General features: G+C 41.8%; 1 protein-coding gene across 3 annotated transcripts in view; it reads left to right on the top strand.

Annotated features, from left to right (window-relative positions):
• LOC110199980 (uncharacterized) overlaps positions 1–24,026 on the top strand; it is a 51,804-nt gene that overhangs the window by 18,758 nt on the left and 9,020 nt on the right. For 2 of the 3 annotated variants that reach the window (XM_078148009.1, XM_078148010.1), the window contains one exon: positions 344–3,875. In XM_078148009.1, the coding sequence (XP_078004135.1) occupies positions 344–1,749 (1,406 nt within the window). In that variant the 3' untranslated portion in view covers positions 1,750–3,875. Of the gene's footprint in view, positions 1–343; positions 3,876–24,026 lie in introns of those variants that run through there. The other variant, XM_020975039.2, reaches the window with a different exon arrangement.

The raw sequence follows: 24,026 nt of genomic DNA, 5'->3' as shown, positions 1-24,026 counted from the left end.
GGCCTCAGATTAATGAAGCCCTGGGTTCAAATCCTACCTTTAGCACATTGGCTATGTGATTCTATGTGAGTCATTTTAACCTCTGAGTACTCTAGGCAATTCTAAGACTATAAATTAAATAGTTGTTGCCGATTTGCATTTGGTATGAGAGTTCCTCACTGGGAGTTTCGTATTCCAATGAAAGCACAGGCCCCAATCCCTCTCTACTCCTAACATTACCACCTTCTTCCCACGGAATACAGTCAAAATTTTAAAGGCCCATTACTTCATTCAGTGATCTTGTCCTTTATTTCAGACGACCTTGTTCCTTTCTCCCAACACTGTCCTCTTTGTATCATTTCAGATTGTGGGTCTGAGAAGAAAGTGTGTATTCCAAAGCAAGACATTGCTGAAGAAGGCAAAGCGCAGAAGATTTTATTAGCAAAAGTTCCCAGGACCATTTGCCATACCATTGAAGAAAATTCGGATAGTGAGGCTAGATTAGACCAACTTCCTGGAAATACTCTGAAGGAGGAACCGAGAAGCCCTCTTTTCCAGGAGACTGATTTTGAGCAGGTGACTGGTATTTATAGCAGTGGCCTTAAAGTAACAAGAAGGCACAAATGCATTAAAAGTGACATTGGTTCAAACTCTGTTACACAACAGAGATATCCTGTCCGAAAGAAATCTAAGATATGTGATTCATTTCACCATTGTTTCAGGCAGGGTTCAAAATTGATGAGATATCAGAGTAAACACAAGGGAGAACAAAACCATGAATGTGATACATGTGGGAAATCCTTTAGCAGGAACTCAAGCCTTCTTGAACATCAGAAAATTCACAGTGGAGAGAAACCCCATGAATGTCATGAATGTGGGAGAGCTTTTAGTAGGAACTCAAGCCTTCTTGAGCATCAGAGGATTCACAGTGGAGAGAAACCCTATAAATGTAATGAATGTGGGAAAGCCTTCAACAGGAACTCAAGCCTTCTGGAGCATCAGAGAATTCATAGTGGGGAGAAACCTTACGAATGTAACGAATGTGGCAAAACCATCAGTAGAAAATCAAGCCTTATTGAACACCAGAGAATTCATAGTGGAGAAAAACCCTATAGATGCAGCAAATGTGGGAAAGCTTTCCGGGGACACTCAGACCTTTCTAAACACAAGAGAATTCATACTGGAGAAAAGCCCTATCAATGTAAAGAATGTGGCAAAGCTTTCCGGATTAGATCAGGCCTTACTAGCCACCATCGGATTCACACAGGAGAAAAACCATATTTGTGTAACATATGTGGCAAAGGCTTCAGGGCACAGTCAGACCTTATTAAGCATCAGAGCATTCATACAGGAGCTAAACCCTATGAATGCAGGCAGTGTGGGAAAGCCTTCAGGGTGAATTCAGATTTTGTCAAACACCTGAGAATTCATACAGGAGAGAAACCATATGAATGTAATGAATGTGGGAAAGCCTTTCGGGTCAGTTCAGGCCTTATTAGCCACCAGAGAATCCATACAGGAGAAAAACCCTATCATTGTAATGAATGTGGGAAGAGTTTTAGGGGGCACTCAGACCTTATTGAACATCAGAGAATTCACACAGGAGAGAAACCCTATGTATGTAATAAATGTGGGAAAGCCTTCAGGGGGAACTCAGACCTTAGTAAACATCAGAAAATTCATACTGGAGCAAAACCCTATGGGTATAAGAAATGTGGGAAAGCTTTTCGAATTAGCCACCAGAGAACTCATGGAAGAAAAGCCCTATAATTGTGACAAATATGGGTAAGGCTCTAGGGCACATTCAGGTTTTATTAAAAATAACAATATTCATCTAGGTGATAAGTGTATAGTAACAAATGTACAAAAATCTTCAAGGGGCCTTGAAACCTATGAAACATCAAAGAAAAATACAAATGTGGGAAGGCCTTGAGAATGAGCTTAGGCCTTACTATTTGTTAAACAATTCTATAAAGAGAAAAGCCCCATAAAGAAGTACTGAAGATTTTAGGGGAGCGATCAGGCCTTTCTATACATTGGAGTATGCATATAAGAAGGGGAAAAAATTTGGGGAAACCAGAGCTCACAACTTATTGAAGATCAAATAACCTAGAAAGTTCATAGTGGAGGAAAATGCTAAGACTATGAAAGCCTTAAATGGTCAGAATTTCTTAAGCATTGGAAAATTCATAGTGGAGTGAAACCCTATTAATGTGAGCAAAGCCTTAGACTTACCATATTCATATGACCTTATTAGCTATGAAAGAATTTATGTTGGAGAGAAACTCTGGAACGTAACAAATTAGAAATCTACAGAAAGAATTAAGTCACCACACAGACAATAAAGACAAAAATACTGTATATATGTAATAAAGGAGCAAAACTTTCAGGAGCTCTTTAGATCTTATAAAACAACAAGAATTTAAATGCAGCAGCAAAAGAAAACCACCCTGAATGTGATAGTTGCAGTAAAGCTTTCCAGGTACATGAAAACCTTATGAAGCAGTATTCATATAGGAAAAAATCTCTCTAAAAGTGATCAATATGAGAAATCTTCAAGTGATGATTTTATTTTACTAACCATCAGGTTTCAAAAAGGAGTAAAACCTTATGAATGAGGGAGAGAGGTGAGAGGAAGTTTGTACCTTGTACAGTATCAGTTCAGTGGACAGAGAACAACAGGTTGAAGAAAAAGATTTTTTAAATGTAGCCAGAAGTCAGGAAGAGTCCTGAACAGCTAAGTCTGCTTGAAACTAGCTATGATGAAACTAGATGCAGTCCATGTGGGAAAACCTTCCCTACCAGCAAGGATGTGCACAGTGTGGATGGGGATAAAGTTGCATCTTTTCCCAAATTCCCCTCTCAGTGCCTGTCTATAGTCATTGTGAAGTAGTGGTTTTTTTGGGTTTTTTTTATCACTATGTATTTTCAGTAAATTGAGTTTTGCTTCAACTGTCAGCAGGCCAGGGGGTAACTAACAATAGATCTAAATGCAAAAGGCCAACCTGTGTACAAATGTTAGGAATTTTCCTAATTGAGGGGTTTGGAGAGATTGTGATTGAACTCATAACTTTTCATCTAAAATAAACTCCCTGAAGCCAAAGAGAAGGAAACCTCAGAAACCATTATATTGTCCCAATAAATGAGCAAATTGGGAAACACTAAGTATAGGAAAATTTTCCAAGAACAACCCATCCTACAGTATAATTTGGAGATAATTTGCTGCTGAAATCAAGATGCTTTCATATACATCATAAGTAAGCAGTAAACTTAAAGTTTGCTTTATCACTCTTGGGTTGGAAATTAAGGAATCTGCTGTGACTAATCTTAGCAGTGGGTAATGGTGTATCAGACTGTCAGCCCAAAGATAGTGGCCCCAAAATCATCTAGTTTCCTTTGCTATGATTCAACAAACAAACCTTTTGGTTTTCTAAGTAGGCTTCCTTCTGATGGCTGTACTTTTGACTTGGGTTTCAAGCCCAGGTGTGACTCCTCATATGGTGGAGAGAAGCAGACAAGACCCCGCATGACTCACAGACTATATGAGTTGGCTCGAGAGCTTTGGAGAGGAGAGACATTTTTTATTCTTGTTTTGGGAGATAGGCACATGTGGTTCTAAACTCTCTTTAGAACCAACTCCAGGGAGAAGAAAGTGAAAGACTCTATTGTAGACATGTAAGGAGATGCTGGTACCTTGACATGATAATTTTCAGTTTGCCTTCTTGGAGACTGTAGTGCACTTCCCCTTGGGTGAGACAGGTTGCTCTCTTGGTCGAGCAAGTTCTCAAGTGGCTGTCGTCTAAAGAGCCCATTCACTGTTATGTATTTCTTGTAATGTTCTCTGTATAATTCTGATTTCTGTTTGCTCTCTCTTTGGATAAATGGATTTACTCTAATCACTATGTATGTCATGGTCTTTTGTGTAACTAGCATTTGATGGAAAGGAGTCAAGATTGAAAAAAGTAATCTTGAATGATTCCCCTTTAAGGGATAGTGATCAGAGAAGCTAGTGGCTTTGTTACTTTTCAACAACAACAGATTTTTCTCCTAGACCTGAAATATTTGAGGGGGCAGATAGATGTAATTCTAATCCAGTACTACCTCTCAGCAGAAAACAGAGAATGGACACAGAGAAACCATATATCAACTTCTGTTCATGTCCAGGAAGATATCAAAATCTCTGTTGGAGAATATAAGAAATAACTCATTCAGACTCAGGAGGGATGAATTTAAAAGCCCAACTTATTATGCAGTTAGCCTTGGGGGTCCTATGGACTAGGACACACTGTACCAAAGCAGGAGTTTTATCTCTAATCCTGGCTGCAAAGTCCCTCCTCTGTTTCCTCATTGGCTGAGTACTCCAGAGTGTACAACTTTCCAGTAGACCTATTACACATCTACTCCTTGACATGTCATTTCTTCATACATCCCATGTTCAGAAAATGGTGTCTTAGCCCCTCCTGGAGGTGGAGAAGCTAATATTTATGTCTATTAAGCATGCACACTCTAAGCAAAGCTTAACCTTGTCCTACTTACTAACTTCTATCAGCAAAACAAGGTAAGACCAGCTTTATCTCATTTTACCTAGTTACTTTTAGCATTTGTTTCAATTTTATGGAATCTTTTGTTCTGATTAACTTCTATCAGCAAAACATGAGACCTACTGTTTTACTTAGTTACTTCTGTAGCTGTTTGCTCCAAATTTATGGGAACAAACATTTTCGTTATATCTTTCAAGAGGGATGGCCCAGATTCCAGGGATATCTGTCTATGCCTTCCCCTGATCCACATTTAGACAACCCATGTGCATGGGTACTCATCTTTTTTTAAATTTCAATTTTTTTTTATCAAAAAATATTTTCTCATCTCTCCACTGAAAAAAAAAAGGAAGGAAAAATAAAACCCTTATAACAAATATGCATAGTTAAGCAAAACAAATCCCCACACTGGCCACGTCCAAAAGGTATATCTCATTCCATACCCTGTATCCACCACCACTTTGTTAGGCAAGGAGTGTATCATTGATTCTCTGGAGTTGTGGTTACTCCTTATGTTGATCAGAGTTAAATCTTTCCAAATTGTTGTTTTTACAATGTTGTCATATAATTATTATAAACTACCAAATGGGCATCTTACTTTAATCAGTTTCTTGTGTTTTGTTAATGGGAAGGAATTTACCAGGGCCCCGCTTACTCCTGAAATAGTAAAATCTAGTTTCTGGATCTGTGAAGCTGAGAGAGGGTGAGAAGCTAAATGGTGGTGCCTCCACCGAGTTATAGAACCCCAGAAGGCCTGAACTGAGTCAGCCAGACAATTTTTCAAAGATTGCATTACTATGTTTTTGATATCACTTAATTTCCCAATCTTTCTCCTTCCCCTGTCCCATCCCTTATTGCAAATAATTTTTTAAAAGAGGAAAAAAATAGCTCAGCAAAAGTAATCAATACAGTAAATGTCCAGCATTAAACAGTATCCTGATAGTTCCCCACCTCTGTAGAGAGGAAAAGAGATGTACTTTCAAAAAATCTCTTTGGGGTATTCTTTATACCAGGAGTGGAGAACCTGTGGCCTCGAGGCCACAGGTGGCCCTCTAGGTCCTCAAGTGCAGCCCTTTGACTGAATTCAAACTTCCCAGGCCAAATCCCCTTCATAAAAGGATTTGTTCTGTAAAACTCGGACGCAGTCAAAAGGCCGAAATTGAGGGCCTAGAAAGCCACCTGTGGCCTTGAGGCTGCAGGTTCCCCACCCCTGACCTAGATCATTCAGGTTTTTTTTGTTTGTTTGTTTCCATATACATTTTTGTCTTTGTTTATATTGTTTTTTTCTGATTCTGCTATATTCCTTTGCGTCTGTTCATATGTATTTCCATACTCTCCATGTCAAATTCCTCTTTCCAGCCTATCTCAGCCCTCTCCAACCTCTGTTTCCCTTTTCTCGGTGGGCTTGTCTTCCGGCCGACCACAGAGACGCCAAGACCTCCACCGTATCCCAGAGCGACAATGCAAAGGCCCGCTCAGCAGCCCGCGACCCCACGCGAGACGCTCTCGAGAGCGTCGCGCACGTTCCGCGCGCATGTCTGTCCCGCGCGCATGTGCGTCCTTTGCGGCTGCGCCCTAGGCTCCCTCTCGCCTCTGCTGGCTGAGTGTGTCTGGCCGGGCGGGAGCCCTCGTGTCGGACTGAGGGCGGCGCTCAGCAGCTCCCTCTCCCGGGCCAGAGGTTCCGTGGGCAGCCAGTCCGCCCCGGGGAAGCCCGACCTGCATCCCTGGGCTCGGGCAGTCAGCTTCCTGAGCGGCTGGGGATAGAGGCAGGGCCTCCGGTGCCCTCTCCCCGTTAGGAGGCAGGGAAAGGGAAAGGAGAAACCTGAGAAAAACCTTGGGGGAGTGACGTGAGTGCCCAGCTTTACTAGTCCCTTTGTTAATTTAGAAACAAAGATGTATATAACGTCCTTTTATGTATATAGTTGCAAGCTTTTTTTAAAGGCAGGGATAGTTCGATTCCTGTTTGTATTCCCAGCACAGTGCCTGCCACGTGGTAGATGCTTAATAAGAGCTTGTTCATTGACTGATCACTATGTTTACATACATTCATCAGTCAAAGATACAGGAATGTCCAGGTTGGACCTGTAGAAGTTCTCTTCCCAGACACAGATTCAGTCTGGCTCTAAGTAGTAGATGAGTCAGTATGTTGGAGTGGCAGACACCTAGGTTTTTTGTTGTCCTTTTTTTAGGCAATTAGGGTTAAGTGACTTGCCCAGGGTCACACAGCTAGTACGTGTCAAGTGTTTGGTCTGAGGCCGTATTTGAACTCAGGTCCTCCTGACTTCAGGGCTGGTGCTCTATGCACTGCGCCACCTAGCTGCCCTCGAGACCTAGGTCTGCATCCTGGCTCTACCACTTATGACTTGTGTGATTGTGAGCAAGGCCCTTCTCCTTAATGGGTCTCAGATTCTTGCTCTGTAAAATGAAGAGTTTGGACCATTTGACCTCCAAAACCCTTCCAGCTTTAAATCTATGACCCCATAATCCCAAGTCTTAAGAGACTTGTCTAATCCTCAGAAAAGTGAAGTGACTTGACTAGGGTCACACAAGCAGTAAGTAACAGGTGGGACCTGAACCCAAGTCTTCCTGTCTTCAAGTCCAGCATGCCACTATAAAATACTTCCTTTTGTGTCTGCTATATTAAATGTAAAAGCCAATTAGGCCACTGGAATAATCCAGGTGTATTGGGATATGAGCCTGGATTAGGGAACAGAAAGAAGCACATATGAGAAACATTATGAAGGCAGAATATTGAGAAATGAGAAGAAAACGAACTGATTTATTTAAAACATTTTCTAAGTGAATTATGTAAATATCACAGCATCCTATAAAATCTCCTTTCTAGGAGTGGACAGCTTTTTTCTTCGAAGATCTGACACACTAGGAGAAAAATCAAGAACCATATGGAAGTAAAAAATAATTTAACTTAATTTTTTTTGGGAAAACATATAAAAGACTAGACTTACCTGTTCTTAAATTGGTATAGGGAAATCCCAGATGAGGAAACTATCAATGCAAGTTGGCACCTTCTCAGCAACTTACAAGTTTTCGAGCAGTTAAATGACTGGCCCAGGATCACACAGATGTCCTTGCCTTCAAGGCTGACTCTGTACTACACAATGATGCCTCTTGCTCTTTAAAATAAGAACAGAAAAGAAAACCTTATTGAATGAATACAACCAATATTTTGGTTCCATATATTGATTTTAATTCTCTATTATAGCAAATTTGGAGGGTAGAGAAGTGGCAGAGAAAGGAAGGAAAGTAATAAATAGAAAGTCACGGAGAAGAAAGGATGAGAGAAAACAAAATTGAAAATATAGGAGAAGAAACTCACTCTGTGGCCATTTAGTTCAGTTTCCCCTCTACCATATCCCTGATGGGTATTTGTCTAGCCTTTCAGATACTTCTAGTGATAGGGAACTCACTTCCTAACAGCTCCTTCACATTGTTGCTATCATCTCGAGCCCAAAGAGGGCAGTGTGGGATAAGGAAAAAAGTACTGGATTTGGAGTGAGAGGAGCTGGGTTTGAATTTTCCTTTACCACAAATATATAAAATTGGACAACACATTTGTCTTTTATGGACTTCAGTTTTCTCATTTGTAAAATGAAAGGATTAGATTAGGGGATATCTACAGTTTCTTCCAGCTACAAATCCTGTTTTGCTAAGAGATTGCCTTCCCTGGAAGTTCCACCCATTGACACTCCGAAACTCTACTCTCTCAGAGATCTCATTGGTTTACATGGGTTCAGTGATCATTTCTACACAGATCACCCCCAGATCTATGTACTCAGCTCTAATCCCTCTGGGCTTGCATCACTAGCTCCCTGACTGCCATTTCCACTGAGGCATTTGAAACGTAATGGTCCCCAAATGGAATTCATTAACTTCTCCCTTCAAATCCCCCACTCTTCTTCACTTCCAGATTTCTTCATTTCCCTGTTTCACTTCTGTCTTTCCAGGCACTCAAATTGGCAGCCTTAGAATTCTTGATCTTTCCCTCACCCTCCTAGTTAATTGACAAGATGTCTTGATTCTACCTGCACATTTCTTGTATCCATCCCTCTCTCCATTCATATGGTCACTGCCCTAGTTCGGGGCCTCATCTCTCACTGGGACTGTTGCAATAGCCTCCTAATGGGTCTCCTTCCCAGCTCCCAGTCTTTCCCTACTGAAAGCTGTCAAAGTAATATTTTTAAGACCCAGGTCTGACCATGTCACTCCTAAGCACGATTCGCACTTTTATTGCCGCTCGGATAAAATACTTTCTTTTTAACTTGGCATTTAAAGCCTCTCATGGTCTGGCTTCCACCTACCTCCCAGAGATGTTGTGAGGCACAAATGAAATAACATTTGTAAAGTCCTTAGTCCAGCAGGTGCTTAATAAACGTTTGTTCCCTTCCTTTCTCTATTCCCATCTTTCCAGACTTATTTCACATTTTAGCCAAACTTGGCTACTTGCCGTTCCCAAACTTTCTGTCTCCTGACCCTGTGAAAAGAATTCACAGCCACCCAAAAAACTGTTCCAAATCACTAATAAGAGAAATGCAAATCAGCACAATTTTGAGGTTTCACTGCACACCCTGCAAGTTAGCAAAAATGACAAAAAAATGGCAACACTCGGTGTTGGAGGGGTTGTGAAAAAGATAAGCACACTAATTCATTGTTGGGGGAGCTGTGAAATGGTCTAATGGCTTTGGAAAGCAATTTGAAATTATGCAAAGTGACTAAAATGCACACACCTTTTGAACTACAGACTCCATTACTGGGTTTGTACCCCAAGGAAGGCATCAATAAGAACAAGTCCCCATATGCCCCAAAATATTGATAGCCACATTTTTCGTGATAGCTAAGAATTGGAAACAGAGTAGAGGCCCATCAAATGGAGAATGGCTAAATGAGTTGTGGTACACGAATGTAATGGAATATAGTAATATTCTACTGTAAAAAATGATGTGTGTGATAAATACAAAGAAGCATGTAAAGATCAACATGAACTGATGTAGAGAGAAGTAAGCAGAGCTAAGAAAACAGTCTATATGATGACTGTAACAATGTAAATGGGAAGAACAGTAACGTAAAGTAAATGGAGATTTATGAGAAGACACCTTCAGCTCACTCCTTAGTGCAGATGCGAGGTGATCTCTCTATTAACTACACACATGATACACATCGTACATGTTTTTGGACTTTGTCAATGTATTGACCAATTGTGCTGACATTGTTTTTCCTCTGCAAAAAACACTATTTGTCATATGGGATGGTTCTTCGTGAGGGTTAAGGGGAAGAATACATAGGATGCCATGGCGACATAACAGAAAATATCAATAAAAACATAAAAATAATAACTAGCATTCATATTGCACTTTAAGGTTCACCAAAAGCTGTACATATATTATCTTATTTGAATACATTCCCTTGTCACTTTCACCTCTCAGCACCTAAGGTGAGTCTTGAAGGAAACTATGAATTTTACTTCCTACAGGACATCTTTCCTGATACCCACCTCCCCAAGTTGTTACTGCTGCCTTGCTCTTCAGATTATCTTGCACTCCCAAATATTTATTGTTTGAAAAAATGCATTTCTATTGTGAACTTAACAAACACCAAAAGTGGGCATTTCCATATATATAGCAGAACTGAAAAAGAGGACTGCAGATCTCTATTATGTACAAATTTGCTTTTCTTTTTAGGTATGTAAGTATTTAATCTGTAGCTTTCAACGGTTTCCTGCTTATCCGTGATGCTTTCTGGCTTTCCTTCTGTTTGCTGCACTTTTAAAGAAAGATGCCTCAGTGACCCTTGTTTTCTTCCTTCCTTCCTTCCTTTTTCTTTCTCTTTCTTTTTTTCTTTCTTCCTTCTTTTCTTTCTTTTTCTTCTTTTCTTCCTTTCTTTCTCTTCCTTCCTTATTTTCTCCTTTTCTTCCTTCCTTCCTTCTTTCCTTCCTTCCTTTCTTTCTTTTTACTTCTTCCTTCTTTTCTCTCTTCTTTGTTTTTATACACTATCACTGTCTCCCACCCCCTTTGGGTGGGTGGATGGGGAACAAAGCCCCTTTAACACATATGCACAGTTAAGCAAAACAAATTCCCACATTGACCATATCCAAAAATCTCTGTCTCATTCTACATCTTGAGTCCACCAGCTCTCCATCGGGAGGTTGACAGTGTGCTTGAATTTCTTCCTTTAAATGCTGCCTGTTTATATCCTTTGCTCATTCACCTATTGAGAAATAACTCCTTTTCCTATAGATTTGAATCAATTCTTTATCTATCTTGGACATGAAACCTTTCTCAGAGAAACTTGCAAAGATTTTTTCCCAGTTCCCTGTTTTCCTTCTAATTTTAACTGCATTGGTTTTATTTGTGTAAAAACTTCTAACTTTTATATCATCAAAATTGTCCATGCCATGTTCTATATCTTTATGGAAGTACCTGGGGTCTTGGGGTTTATTGAGCACCATGCTAATGACTCCCTTCATCTTTCTTAAATGTTGGGTCACCACAAAGAGCAAATAAGCTCTTGGAAGGCAGAGCCATTTTTTTCCATTTTATCTGTGTATTGTTGGCCCTTAATACTTTGCCTTGAACATAATAGACTCCTAATAAACATTCGTTGAATTAAATTGAATAAGGCTAATTCCTATTCCACATGGCCTTTAAACTATTGGAAGAAAATTGTCACATCTCCCCTAAAACTTCTCCAGACTGGCCAGCCATTCCTCCTGTCCTTTCAATGCCCTCTTTGCCTTCTTTTGATTATGCTTCAGGTTCAAAAATCGTTGCAGTTGATCAGTAAAATGGGCAGAACTGAACCCAGAACTGAACTGAATCCTCCCCATGGGCTCTGCCCAGGGGGCAGTGCAGTAGGACTGCTGCCTCCCCTCTCCTTGATGTGATCTGTCCACTGATGGAACTGAAGATCAAACAGGCTTTGTTTTTGCAGCCTTCTCACATTATGGGGCTTCCAGTCCAGTAAAACCCCTAGGTTACTTTCACCTGTACCACTGATAAGCAAGATCTTTTCCATCTTGGGCTTTGCAGTTAGGTTTTTTGTTTGTTTGTTTGTTTACCTAGATGACTTTTTTTTTGGGGGGGGGGTCTAGACCTATGATTTCATAGAGGACTCCTGGGTGAGAAAATTCACTCTGCCAATGCAGATCTGGAGCTGGTCCGCAATTTATAATCTTAGACAGTTGCCTGGGGCACTGAGAGGGTAAGAGACTTACCAAAGGTCACACAGCCAGTTTGTGTCAGAGGCTTGAACCCTGATCCTTTTGACTTTGGAGCTAGCTCTCTGTCCACTATATCAAGCCTCTCAAGTCATGCTTATCCCTATTAAATGAAATATTGGTACTTTGGGTCCATTTTACTAGCTTTTCAGAATGTTTGTTTTGAATCAGTATTTTATCACCTGATGTTTTATAGCTGTTCCTCCCGACTTTGTGCTCTTCTTACATCTGATAAACACATTACATCCAAGCCAGTGATCAAATTGAAAAGGACATAGTTGAAAATAGATCTAGGTGGTAAGATCTCCTTCTAGTTGACTCAAACCCATTAATCACCGCATTGCCTGTGGCTATGAATCCATTGGCGCATATAATTTTAGACTCTATATTTTTCAATTTCTATCTTGTCTACAGAGATGGAAGAGAATTTGCCAATGTCAAATGCATGGTTTAAATCAAGATACTTCCACTGTAGTGGAAGTAGTACTTGAGTATTCGAGTAGTTCTCAAATCCCAAATCAGTCAATCAATCTATCTGTCTGTCTATCTATCTATCTATCTATCTATCTATCTATCTATCTATCTATCTATCTCCTTTCTCTTCCTGAACTCAAGTTCCACATCTCCAGCTGAATGCCTAAACTCATCATTTCCCAAACTGACTTATCTTCCCCACAAATATTACCTGTGCTCTTAACTTCTCTATATGTCTTTATGGAACATAGGTACATACAATCGTTTACCACCACCATCCGACCAGTATGTAAGTTTTAGGACTCTAAGTTAGATGGCACATCAGGGATCATTTAGTCCAATCTCTGCACTTTACATAGAGAGGAGACTGAAAGTCCCCTCAGCCTCTGTGGCATTTTCACCCTGGAACTTTCCTCTACCCTATAGTCCCCTTCTCCCATTGATGAGTTCTTCCCAGAACTTCCATTTCAAGGAAGAGCCCGAGCCATCCATTGATCTTTTTCTGTTGTTCTTCCCACTCACCCAGACATGAAATCCTTCAACCTCAATCCCCTACATCTAATCAGTTGTCAGGTTCTGTAGATTTTACCTCAATAATATTTTTCTTTTTCTTAAACAGTATTTTTAAAAATTAGTTTATTTTGAATTATCAACAGTCACTTCCATAAGCTTTGGAGTTTTAAATTTTTCTCAATAATGTTTTTCAAATCTGTCCTGTCCTTTCTACAAATGTTGCTACCACCTTACCTAGTTTGAACCCTCAAAGCCACAACAATACCTGGAATAGGTTATACAGGGGTGGAGAACCTGCAGCCTTGAGGCCACATGTGGCCCTCCAGGTCCTCAAGTGTGGCCCTTTGATTGAATTCAGACTTCCTAGAACAAATCCCCTTAATAAAAGGATTTGCTCTGTAAAACTTGGACTCAGTCAAAAGGCCACATCTGAGGACCTAGAAGACCACATGTAGCCTCAAGTTTGCAGGTTCCTCACCCCTTCAACTAGCCTATCTTCTAGGCTTCTTTCTTTCCTTTTTCTTACACATCCTTAAAACAGCTGCCAGAAGGGACACCTACATGGCGCAGTGCATAGAGCACCGGCCCTGGATTCAGGAGGACCTGAGTTCAAATCTGGTCTCAGATCAGACACTTTCCACTTACTAGCTGTGTGACCCTATGCAAGTCACTTAACCCCAACTGCCTCACAAAAAAAAAGGTCAAAACAGCTGACACAATAATCTTAGAGGCATGATGAAGCTATGCTGCTGAAATTAATTAGATGTACTAGAAGATTTCTAAGGTCCCTCCAGTGCCAAAGTGATCCTAGATTTTTGGGGAGCCAGAGAATTCATTTCTGGTATGTCATTTCTAGAAAAAAACATGACAGTATGTGAGTCTATCACCAGTTTTGGGGTACTACCTCTCCTGTTTTCTACAATTCCCAAAGAAATACTGACAGTGGTTCCATGGTTCCATCTGGAAATTCCTTCATTTTCCTTGGACAGAATTCATCTGGATCAAGTGAGATGACATGTAAAGCACTTTGCAAAGAAATGTTAGCTGTTATTGTTATTACTATGTGGCCCCAAGACTTAAAGTCAATTAAAGCTGTTGGCTGTTGTCTATCTGTCTCTGTACCTATCTTGAGTTTCAATTTCCTTCTCAATATGTTTGATAAGAAACAAATTTGAAGATCATTTTCCTTAATAAAAAAATTATGGAAACAAAGTAGGGCTTGAATTGTGTTCCACTTCTTCTTGGTGTATTCAAACATAATACCATTTGCTTTAACTATAGCTCAAAAGATCATTTTTGTTATCTTTAGTATTTTTTGTAAGCCCTCAATCCATAAAGGCCAGACCTTTTTGAAACCATTGTTAGAGATCAATGTCTTGATTCTGGTAAGTGCTCAAAAAATTTGACTGTTCAATGTATATTCTTTTTTTTTTAATTTTTAAAATTTTTATGCTTTTATGCTTTTTGGTGAGGCAGTTGGGGTTAAGTGACTTGCCCAGGGTCACACAGCTAGTAAGTGTCAAGTGTCTGAGGCCGGATTTGAACCCAGATCCTCCTGACTCCAAGGCTGGAGCTTTATCTACTGTACCACCTAGTTGCCCCCCTTGTATTTGTTTTTAGTTCCATGCTGTTCGGTGCAGGTCATTTTCATACCTGAATTTATTGGAATGTTCCCTCTGCAGCCACATTGGTTATATTTAGAGTTCTGTTATCACCAGCTGTGTGACCTTAGGCAAGTCACTTAATCTAGAATTCTAGGCTGTAGTCAATAAGCATTTACTATGTACCAGGCTCTGTGCTAAGCACTGAGGATACAGATATAAGCAAAAGGGCAGCTCCTGCCCTCAAACAGTTGATATTCTAATGGGTGAAGACAACAGCGTGGGAGGAAGGAGGTGGTGTTCCTTGGCAGGAGCATGGTGGTGAAGTCCATAAAGTCAGAAACAGCCGGGAGAGGAATGGAGGCTGGATGGCCTGGGCTCGCCCTCAAAGTGGAGGTTCTGAGAATACTCATCAATGGGAGAAAGGATCTGTGGGGGTGGAGGGATGGCTTATGGTGAGAAGGTCACAGAGGCTGAGAGAACTGTAAAATGAGAGGATTGGACCAAATGATCTCTGACATACAGTGCAGCTCTTCACTCCTATAATCTTACCTAGTGGTAGAATAGTGATGGTCAAAGATTATGTATTCCTTTATATTGGCTTCTGCCAGGATTTTGAATCTATCCTAGCCCAGGTTTGCCCTATTGGCTCTTTGCTCTGGGCTTCTACCCTCTCCCTTTCCTGCACACATATGGGTCTGTGCCCCTTCCCATAAACCCTCTAGGTCCTCAGGTGCTGCCCTCTCAGTGAAGCCAAACTTCACAGAACAAATCCCCTTAATAAAAGAATTTGTTCTGTAAAATTTGGACTCAGTCAAAAGGCTGCACTTGACCTAGAGGGCCACAAGTTCCCCACCCCTGCCATATACCTTTAGCCTTCTTTTTTCTGTAGGACTCCTTGATATATATGTAATGTCTTCTGGAACATTTGATGTTATTTCAATTAGTATATCATGTCATACTATAGAGCGTCACTCCCCCTTCCCCCCGCCCCTGTACTGGAATGTATCCCTTTGCCTTCAACATTATTCCTTTAATAAATGCCACTGGTAAAGTAGGCCTAATCCAGATCTGAAGGAATAGGTCAATAGCTTTATACTACTTAAATCTAACTCTCTAGTGCCTATTAACATCCAGATAGTCAATGGGACAAAAAAGATGCATGTGCCAAGTTCTTCGAGCTTCTTAGTTCTCAAGTGTCTAGTCTGGTTCCTCCAGAGGTGAAATAGCTCACATGTAGGTCCTAGTAGATCCTCGCTGTGTCTAGCAAGCCCTGTCTAGAATACCAGATGGGTCCAAAATGGCAGCCATGGTTAGGAATACTGCACTTTTGTGTTGTGGAAGGCAAAGGTGGCTGGAGTTGTGGGTTTTGTTTTGTTTTGTTTTCAAATTCCCCAACAGACTCCAGGTTTTGAATAGAGCAATCATTAGCAAACTAGCTAAGGATGCACATGGGGCTTGGTAGAGTTCCTTTGGGTCTACAATGATGGGATGGTCATGGAGACAGCAGGGAGACTGTCCTCATGGACCTATCGATTATTTTACTTGTCTCCTTCACCCTGTGGTGGAGGCTTCACAGTCATTGGGATTAGATTTGCATTAGGAATGCCTTTATTGTACTATGGTTCCCCCTCCCATGACACCAACATTCTTCATCCTTTGATATCCGCTGCTCTCTCTCCACTGACCGGTTAGCATTTGCTACTTAGATGTAGACTTATAATATTCATTAATTTTTCATTACCTATATGTCTAATCTTCCCATCTTGTTTATATTATAAGCTTTTTGAGGGTAAGAACGGTTATATTCTACATTACATCTCCATCAGTGGCTAAGTGTAATGCCTTGCACGTAGTAGGTATATGTAGAAAAGCTCAGTAGTTACTTGATAATGGATTAATGTACAGTTTCTTTCTCCCAAAGCAGGATTTCTAGGTTCCAAAGCTGACTTGTACTCTCATGAGGAAGGAAGCAAAATGCCATGAGTGCCCGATCTGGGAACTAAGACTGGAGGGAAGTGGAGGGATATAACCAGCTTTTCTGCCTTGACTGACCATCCTCCCCAGACTCCCTCAACGCTCATCTTCAGGTGACTCAAGTTCTCGTCTTCTCCCTTCTCCCAACCACTGTTCTTCCTGGGCCATTCTTGACTGTCCCCATTTTCTCTGTCCTATTTATTCTTCAGAGGCTCCAGGCTCCATTCCCTATATTTCTTCTGCTCACCTTTCTCTCTCATCTTCTCCTCAATCTGTGGGCATTCTTTCAGCTGGCTTTGTTTCCTCAATTTCACAAAAGGGATTTCCTTTCTCCCAGCACTGAAAACAAGTGATGCTGGTATTTTCTCTTTATCATTTCAGATGATAGTACTGAGGCTTAGAACAAGGAAGCTAGTCCAAAGCAGAAGTCCAATGACAAGGCATCTTATTGGAAGTATTCCAAAGGTCCATTTTCAAGGGGGAAGCCTTTGAGAATGAGGGCAGGGGAACCTCATGGGGAAGGGAGCATGCACCCTTTTCTGTAGAGATAGGTTTGAGACACCTGAGCCTCACCCATTGGAATGTTTCTTTGGAGCAGAAAGGCTATGAATGGAACAAGTGTGATAAATGTTCAAGTCCTATTATAGGCAAGAAGAATACTAGAAGAGAGAACACCTGAATATCTGAGTCATAGGACCCCAGGTTTCAGGCAGAATTCAAAATGTATACAAAATCTGAATACAAAGAAGGGGCAAAAATCCTATGAATGTAATGAATGTGATCAAACCTTTAGTGGGTGGTCATCCCTTATTCATCATTGGAAGATTCATAGTGAAGAGAAACCCTACAAATGCAATGAATATGGGAAAGTTTTGAGGCAGAACTCAGGCCTTAGTCAACATTAGAAGATTCAGAGGAGAGAGAAACACTATGAATGTAAGGAATGTGGGAAAGTCTTCAGTCCAATGCCAGGATCTAGGAAACTTGTCAGCTCAATACAGTCACAAAAAGGGGATTAGTAACAGGGGAACATTAGTGAGAGGGTTTTGTTGATTAATTCAGTCTTTTTTAGCCAGTTACTCAAGCAATTAAAAAAAACTAAAATCTTAGAATGTAGTAATTGTCCATTGCTACTTGATAGCAAAAACCATATACTACAGGGGAAGGATCAGTCCTAGAAGGGAAAGGAGGGGAAATCCTGGACAGCAACGCCTCAGAGGGAGCTACAAATTGGTGGCAGTGACAAAGTAAGGTGCTGGGTAGCATGCTGGACCTGGAATCCAGAAGAACTGACTTCAAATCCAGCCTCAGACACTTACTAGCTAATGTGACCTGGGCAAATCACTTAACTGCTGCCTGTGTCAGTTTTCTCATCTGTAAAATGGGCATAACATTAGCACCTTTCTCCCAGAGTTGTTGTGCAGATCCGATGAGATATTTGTCAAATACTACATAAATGCTAGCTGGTATTCAAAGTTGCTTTTCAGAATTATTTGTAAATTCCATTGCCTATTATATCTGAAGATTATGAGATACATATAGCATAAACATGACTTTGAGTGTTCTCAATCTTGGCTTTTAGATTCTCCCTTACTCTAACTCATGGTTTGTAAACACATCTAGTACTTGGATAATTTGCAACATCTACTTCCAACACTGGCTTCCTTTTTCCTATTTCCCTCTTGTTTAAAAGCTCTTAACAACCCTCAGGTAGATGGTTTGTACTGTCATATTCCTATTCAAACACCCAGCCCTCTTCAATGATCACTTGATATTCTGTCACTCTTCCCTACCCTGCAGGAGTAGAAGAAAGTGTTTTTGTTTTTATTTTTTATTTTTGTTTTGGCTAGGCAATGGGGTTAAGTGACTTGCCCAGAGTCACACGGCTAGTAAGTGTTATGTGTCTGAGGCTGGATTTGAACTCAGGTCCTCCTGAATCCAGGGCCGGTGCTCTATCCACTGTGCCACCTAGCTGCCCTGTGTTTTTGTTTTTAACAAGGCTGTGATGCCAGACACATCTGGAGAATTTCAGAGTCACTCAGTGGTATGTATGTGTATATGTATGTGTATATATATATATATATACATATATATATATATATACACACATATGTGTATATATTTATATATGTATATGCATTTTGAAAATATATTTATTGCATACCAGACTTGGTGCTCTTCTTTCCATGAACAATATTCAAAATTTAAAGCACCATGAGAGGTGTTCCACCACCATCAAAGAAGCTTCCTTGCCCTTTAGCAGTGACATGGGATACTGAATATTTACAGGCACACACTGAGGATTGGAAAAGGTGGCAATCTTGTGCAAGTTGTAGTTTGAGAACTTTACAAACTTGGACCTTATGATGAGTAAATCTAAAGAAACACAAGAAAGGGCATGATTTCAAATGAATTTAGAAAAAATTCTGGTCTGCAACACTGATAAGAATAGTCAAGATAGGGCAGCTTGTCAGGGTCACACATCACCAGCATAAAATGATGGGGATTCCAGTGTGCTCCTTAAGTCAGACTGATACTCCCAAGTTATGCAGGGGATATTAAGTCATCCTAAGTCACAATGTTGATGCATAGTTTTCAAACTGAAAAAACTTAGTGCATACTTTTTCTGGATCAATAATGGCAATATTTCAAAAAGGCATTGTTTCTTTCTTCTGCGTGCTTTTCAGTTAGGAACCATAGCTGCTAAGGCCATGCTGAAGAAGTCGAGGGTAACGGGATCGAGGGAAAAGAGGCTAAGTCCTGCAGGTGGCAAAACCACCTCGAAGTAAAAGTTTAGATGTTTTAAAACCTTTATATACCTGTTTTTGTGGATGTGTTTGGATTTTTTCTGAGGCGTTGCTGATGTCAGAAATAGGTAGGGAAGGGAGAGGGGACTAAGAGAGATGGGGATAAAGGGGAAAGGCAGAAGGCACAAAATAAACCTGTGGGTCAGTGGTGATCTGATTCCCCCTCACCGGCAAGCAAAGACACTAGCCAAAAAACAAAGGCACCTGGAGTTTCAGCTAGCTGCCTACTCCACGATCTCCTCATTCTCTCCTTTTCACTAAGTATCTTATCCAAACAGGTTAACAAGAAGGAAAAGGACTGAGAGGCCTTTGGGTGTGGCATTGAGATCACTGCTGAGGTGGAGTAGAGGAAGGGGTCCAAGTGGCAAGTGGGTAAGGAGTGAAGGGAGTCAGCTAAGTGCAGTATTTGGCAAGGGAGATGAGAAATGGTACACACACCCCGCCCCTGCGCCCCACCAAAGAATTGGAGATCCACCCAAATAGGATTCATAATTTTGAGAGAGGCACCCTCCCTGGAAGAGGGCACTATCCAGAACTAGGATCTTTTTTGAGCCCAGGGAAAAAATAACGATTTGGGAAGGGAATAAAAATTTAGAGAGTCCCTATATGCCAGGAACTGTTCTAAGGGCTTAACAATTATTATCTCCTTTGATCCTTGGTATGTGCTATGATTCCCATTTTACAGATAAGGAAACGTGAGGCAGAGATTCAGTGATTTGCCCAAGGTCACACAGCTAACAAGAAGTCGAATTTGAACTCAGGTTTTCCTGACTCCAGGATTAGAGCTCTATCTATTGGGCCACCTTGTTACCTCAAGGGTCACTTCGAGGAAAATAACTAGTCCTCGACCTCACCCTTGCCTACCCTCCAGGCGCTCCTCTGTCATGGTCTCCCTCTGCTCCCTTCCTCTCCCCAGCCTTGCCCAGGCTCTTCAGCCAGGGAGGCGATGTGCGAGTGCCTCCCAAAAGTTCTAGGGACGCCTGACCCAGGGATAGAGGGATGCAGGCCCCTGGCGGACATCTCAGGGAGGGTACACTTGGCTACCCTCCCTCTCCACTGTTTTTTTGTTTGTTCATTTGTTTGTTTTTCTGTCAGTGGGGAGGGAGAATCCATGCTCGGAGATTGTGGGGGAAAGGGGTTCGCGGGAAAAAAGCTCCCAGGGAAGGCGATGAGCTCGGGAGCAGGATCTGATTCAGCTCGGGAGCACCGCCCCTGCACCCAGCCCCCTGCACCACGAGAAGCCCCGCCCCCAGCGCCACACGACCGATCCCCAGCCCCCCGCCCTCTCTGCACCACGCGAGAGCCCCCCCCCGCCCTCTCTGCTCCACAGGAGGCCCTCCCGTGCCACACGAGGCTCCGCCCCCCCCCCCCGCGCCACAGAAGCCCTCTCACCCCCCACCCTCCAGCTCTCTGCGCCACTCTAGGGCCCCCTCCCCATTGCGCTATGGGAGGCCCCGCCCCCTGCGCTGCCGGCGGAACGCCCCAGCACTCCGCCCCACCAACTCTTTCCCAGCGGAAGGTGGGGCTGGTCAGTCTGGAGGTGGGGCCGGTCAGTCGGGAGGTGGGGCCACTTGGTTGGGTGGTGGGGTTGGTCAGTCGGCCTTTGGGATGGACAGCTCCCGTTTTAACCGCTATTCCTGCTGCTTCTTCGTCCTCATCTTAATCCTGCCCTTCCCGTTCCTCTTCCCCGCTTTCCCTCGTGATCTTTTTCTCCCCCTCCCGCCCCGAGGGAATAGCCTTAGTCTATGAGTCAGGAACCCGGGTTCTAACTCTCTCATCCAGGATAAACCCCTTCTCCCCTAGCCTCAGTTTGCCCTTCTGTGAAATGGGAGCCAAGTCTACCAGAGGGTTATGGACAAGAGCAGTTTCCTCTGTATGCCATGTGGCCGTTCCGGATTTACACCAACCAACCTTCTACTGGAGGTGGGTAACCTGCGGCCTCAAGGCCACATGTAGCCCTCTAGGTTCATAAGTGTGGCCTTTTGATTGAATCCCAACTTCACAGAACAAATCCCCTCATTAAAAGGATTTGTTCTGTAAAACTTGGACTCAGTCAAAAGGCCGCACCCTAGGACCTAGAAGGCCACGTATGGCCTCGAGGCCACAAGTTTCCCACTTCTGTAAATCTAGACCCTGGGGTTTAGAGCTGGACAGAAAGAGCCTCATAGGCCATATAAGCAGGCTGACACCCCTTCCCTTTTTATAAAGGAGTAAAGAAAGGCCCTGAGAGGGAAAAGGCTTTGCCTAAAGTCCCACAGTTAGCAAGTAGCAAAAGTGGGATTCACACCTAGTCCCTCTGACTCCAGATTCACTGATGTTTGCATTACAACATGCTACATCTGGTTGGTAGTCTGAACAACAGTTGTGCCTGGGGTCTCCTAAGGCAGTAGGGTCAAATTTATAGAATCAGGGGCCACTAATCATTAGATGAGGATCCCTGGGGGGCTTATTGACTTAGTTTTAAAGTGTAATATTATCTATATTTTATTGTATTTTCATTTATTTTATTAAATGTTTCCCAATTATATTTTATTCTGGTTTAGGCTGAACTCAGGAGTGTTGTGAGTCATCTGCTGCCAACAAGCCCCATGTTTGTCACGTCTGATGCCTCATCAGACACATTCCCTCCCCAGGACACCCCCAGTCAATAGGATTACAGGAATATTCCATCCCGGGGTCTACTACAGAGCTTTTTTAAGGGTTAGCCTATTGATCCTGGGCTCACAGGTTTTTGGGGGTGGTGGGGCCCAGGAGGTGAACAATAATGTCCATTATTGTTGAAGAAAATTGGAGAGTTGTTCTGGCAACACCAAGCTTAGATTTCCCTAAATAAAACAGGTGGTTGAGGAGGCAGAAGGGGATATTCTAGATTCAAAACACAGGAATGTGTTTTGGAGGAATGACCCAGTCAATGACCCAGTACTCCTCCTATCTCCACCTTCCCTCCCTCCATTTGTACCTGTGGACTAGCTCTCCTCACACTGTGTGGGGAGAACACCACATTTTAAAAATAGATTTACATATTTAGTAAATTGATCTTTGAGATATGACAGAGGAACTATTCTCAGGTTCCTCTGGGGTCATCTGTGGGTGGCAAAGGGAGATCCCAGTGATGAATCCATAGGATTTGCCTGAACTCACTCATGGCTTTCTCTTCCATTTCCACTTATATGTATTAGGTTGCTCTTCTTCCCACCTCTCAGAGGCAACATGGGAGAAGAAGTGATAGCAGCTACTGACCTGACAGTCAGGTCTCAGGTGAGCTCTAGTTGACTTTGTCCTTACTGAGTGGGATCCTTATCTCTGATGATTGAATGTGGCCATCCATGGCTCTTTCCCTAAGAATTACTGGTCTGTCCCTTCCACTCTCACTGTATCAAGCAACATCCTTGAATCCTATCTTCTTTCCTCCAGTCTGTTTCCTTTCTCCCAGGCATCTCCCAGGCATCTAATATGAAAAATACCTTCCTGAAAGATACAATCTGACTTTTAAAATTTTCAGATATTCCTGCTCCCATTTTGTTGTAGGGGAATGGGTCTGAGGAGGTTATGATTTGTCTAAGGTTTCACAGAAGCAGCCCCCCCCCCCCAAGGATTCCCGCTATTCCTACTATGGTGGCAGGCCCATTGTATTCTTAGCCCTCATAATCACTGCTGTACATGCTCCAGAACGATTAAAAACAAACAATCAACCCCCTGTTGTTTTAGAATTGTGTGAAGTTTGAGGATGTGGCAGTGTATCTTGTGAAGAAGGAATGGGAGCGACTGAACTCTGATCAGAAGACACTGTACAGGGAGGTGATGCTGGAGAATTACAACAATGCAGTCTCAGTGGGTAAGAGTGCCACTTTGCTCCTTTTTCTACCCCTACCCTAGGATTTAAATCTGTCCTTGGTTTCATTCGTTAATAAAGGCAACTGCTGATAATAATAGCAACATTGAGATAGTGCTTTGAAGCTTGTAAAGCATTTTACAATTAGGATCTCATTTGATCCTCATATATTAGTCTCATTTGACACATTTAGAAACAAAGGCAGAGAGGGGTTAAATGGCCCAGAGGTAAACGGCTAGTAAGTTTCTGAGCCAAGATTTGAACTCGTCTTCCTGACTGCAAGCTAGCATTTCTTTTCATCATGTTTGAAACTGAGCCAGACAAATCAGGTTTTTTTTTTTAATTCTCTCAATTGTATTTTAAAATATTTCTGTCTTTAAAGAACAAGTGTTACTCAAGCTGTGTGACCCTGGGCAAGTCACTTAACTCTGATTGCCTCACTAAAAAAGCAAAAAAAAAAAAAAAAGAACATGTGTTACCTCAGTTTGTAATAACTGGATTTAGTAAGAACAACAGTTCACAAATAATGTACCTTTAAAAAAAATCATCCCTTTGTCTTCAGGGTAAATTCCCAGTATTCAGATGAGCTCTTGAGCTGCTCAGTAAGTTGCGCATCTCTGCCCAGCCGTGTAGGTATATTATGTAGAGAAGAGGGCACTTATTTTGTTAGATGAAGATGACCAAAAAAATCTCAGTGGTCTAGCTCTTTCACGAGCTCCTCAGGATTGCTTGTGGGTGACTATGGCAAGCTACCTTCAAGTCTATGTGTCTCTGAAGGTTAGGGATGTACCTTCTGTTGGGAGGCAGGCAGCAATCCCTCCTTGCCAACTGAAAAAGTCCATGGGAATTTTCTTTTGGAAAAATCATAAAAATTAAATGCATTTGTTAGAGAATTACAAATTATTATAATTTCATGTTATTTTAAAAATTTATTTTTTTCAATGAACAAGCACCCCCTCACCCACATTTATTAAAAAAAGAGAAACAAATCCCTTGTAACAAATATGCACAGTCAAATGAAATCAATTCCCATGTTGACCATATCCAAACATGTGTGTCTTGTTCTACCTATTT

The sequence above is a fragment of the Phascolarctos cinereus genome, unplaced genomic scaffold, assembly GCF_003287225.1.
Source record: "Phascolarctos cinereus isolate Bilbo 61053 unplaced genomic scaffold, phaCin_HiC Scaffold_8;HRSCAF=390, whole genome shotgun sequence".
Classification (NCBI taxonomy): domain Eukaryota; kingdom Metazoa; phylum Chordata; class Mammalia; order Diprotodontia; family Phascolarctidae; genus Phascolarctos; species Phascolarctos cinereus.
This window is presented reverse-complemented; position numbering and strand designations above follow the sequence as displayed.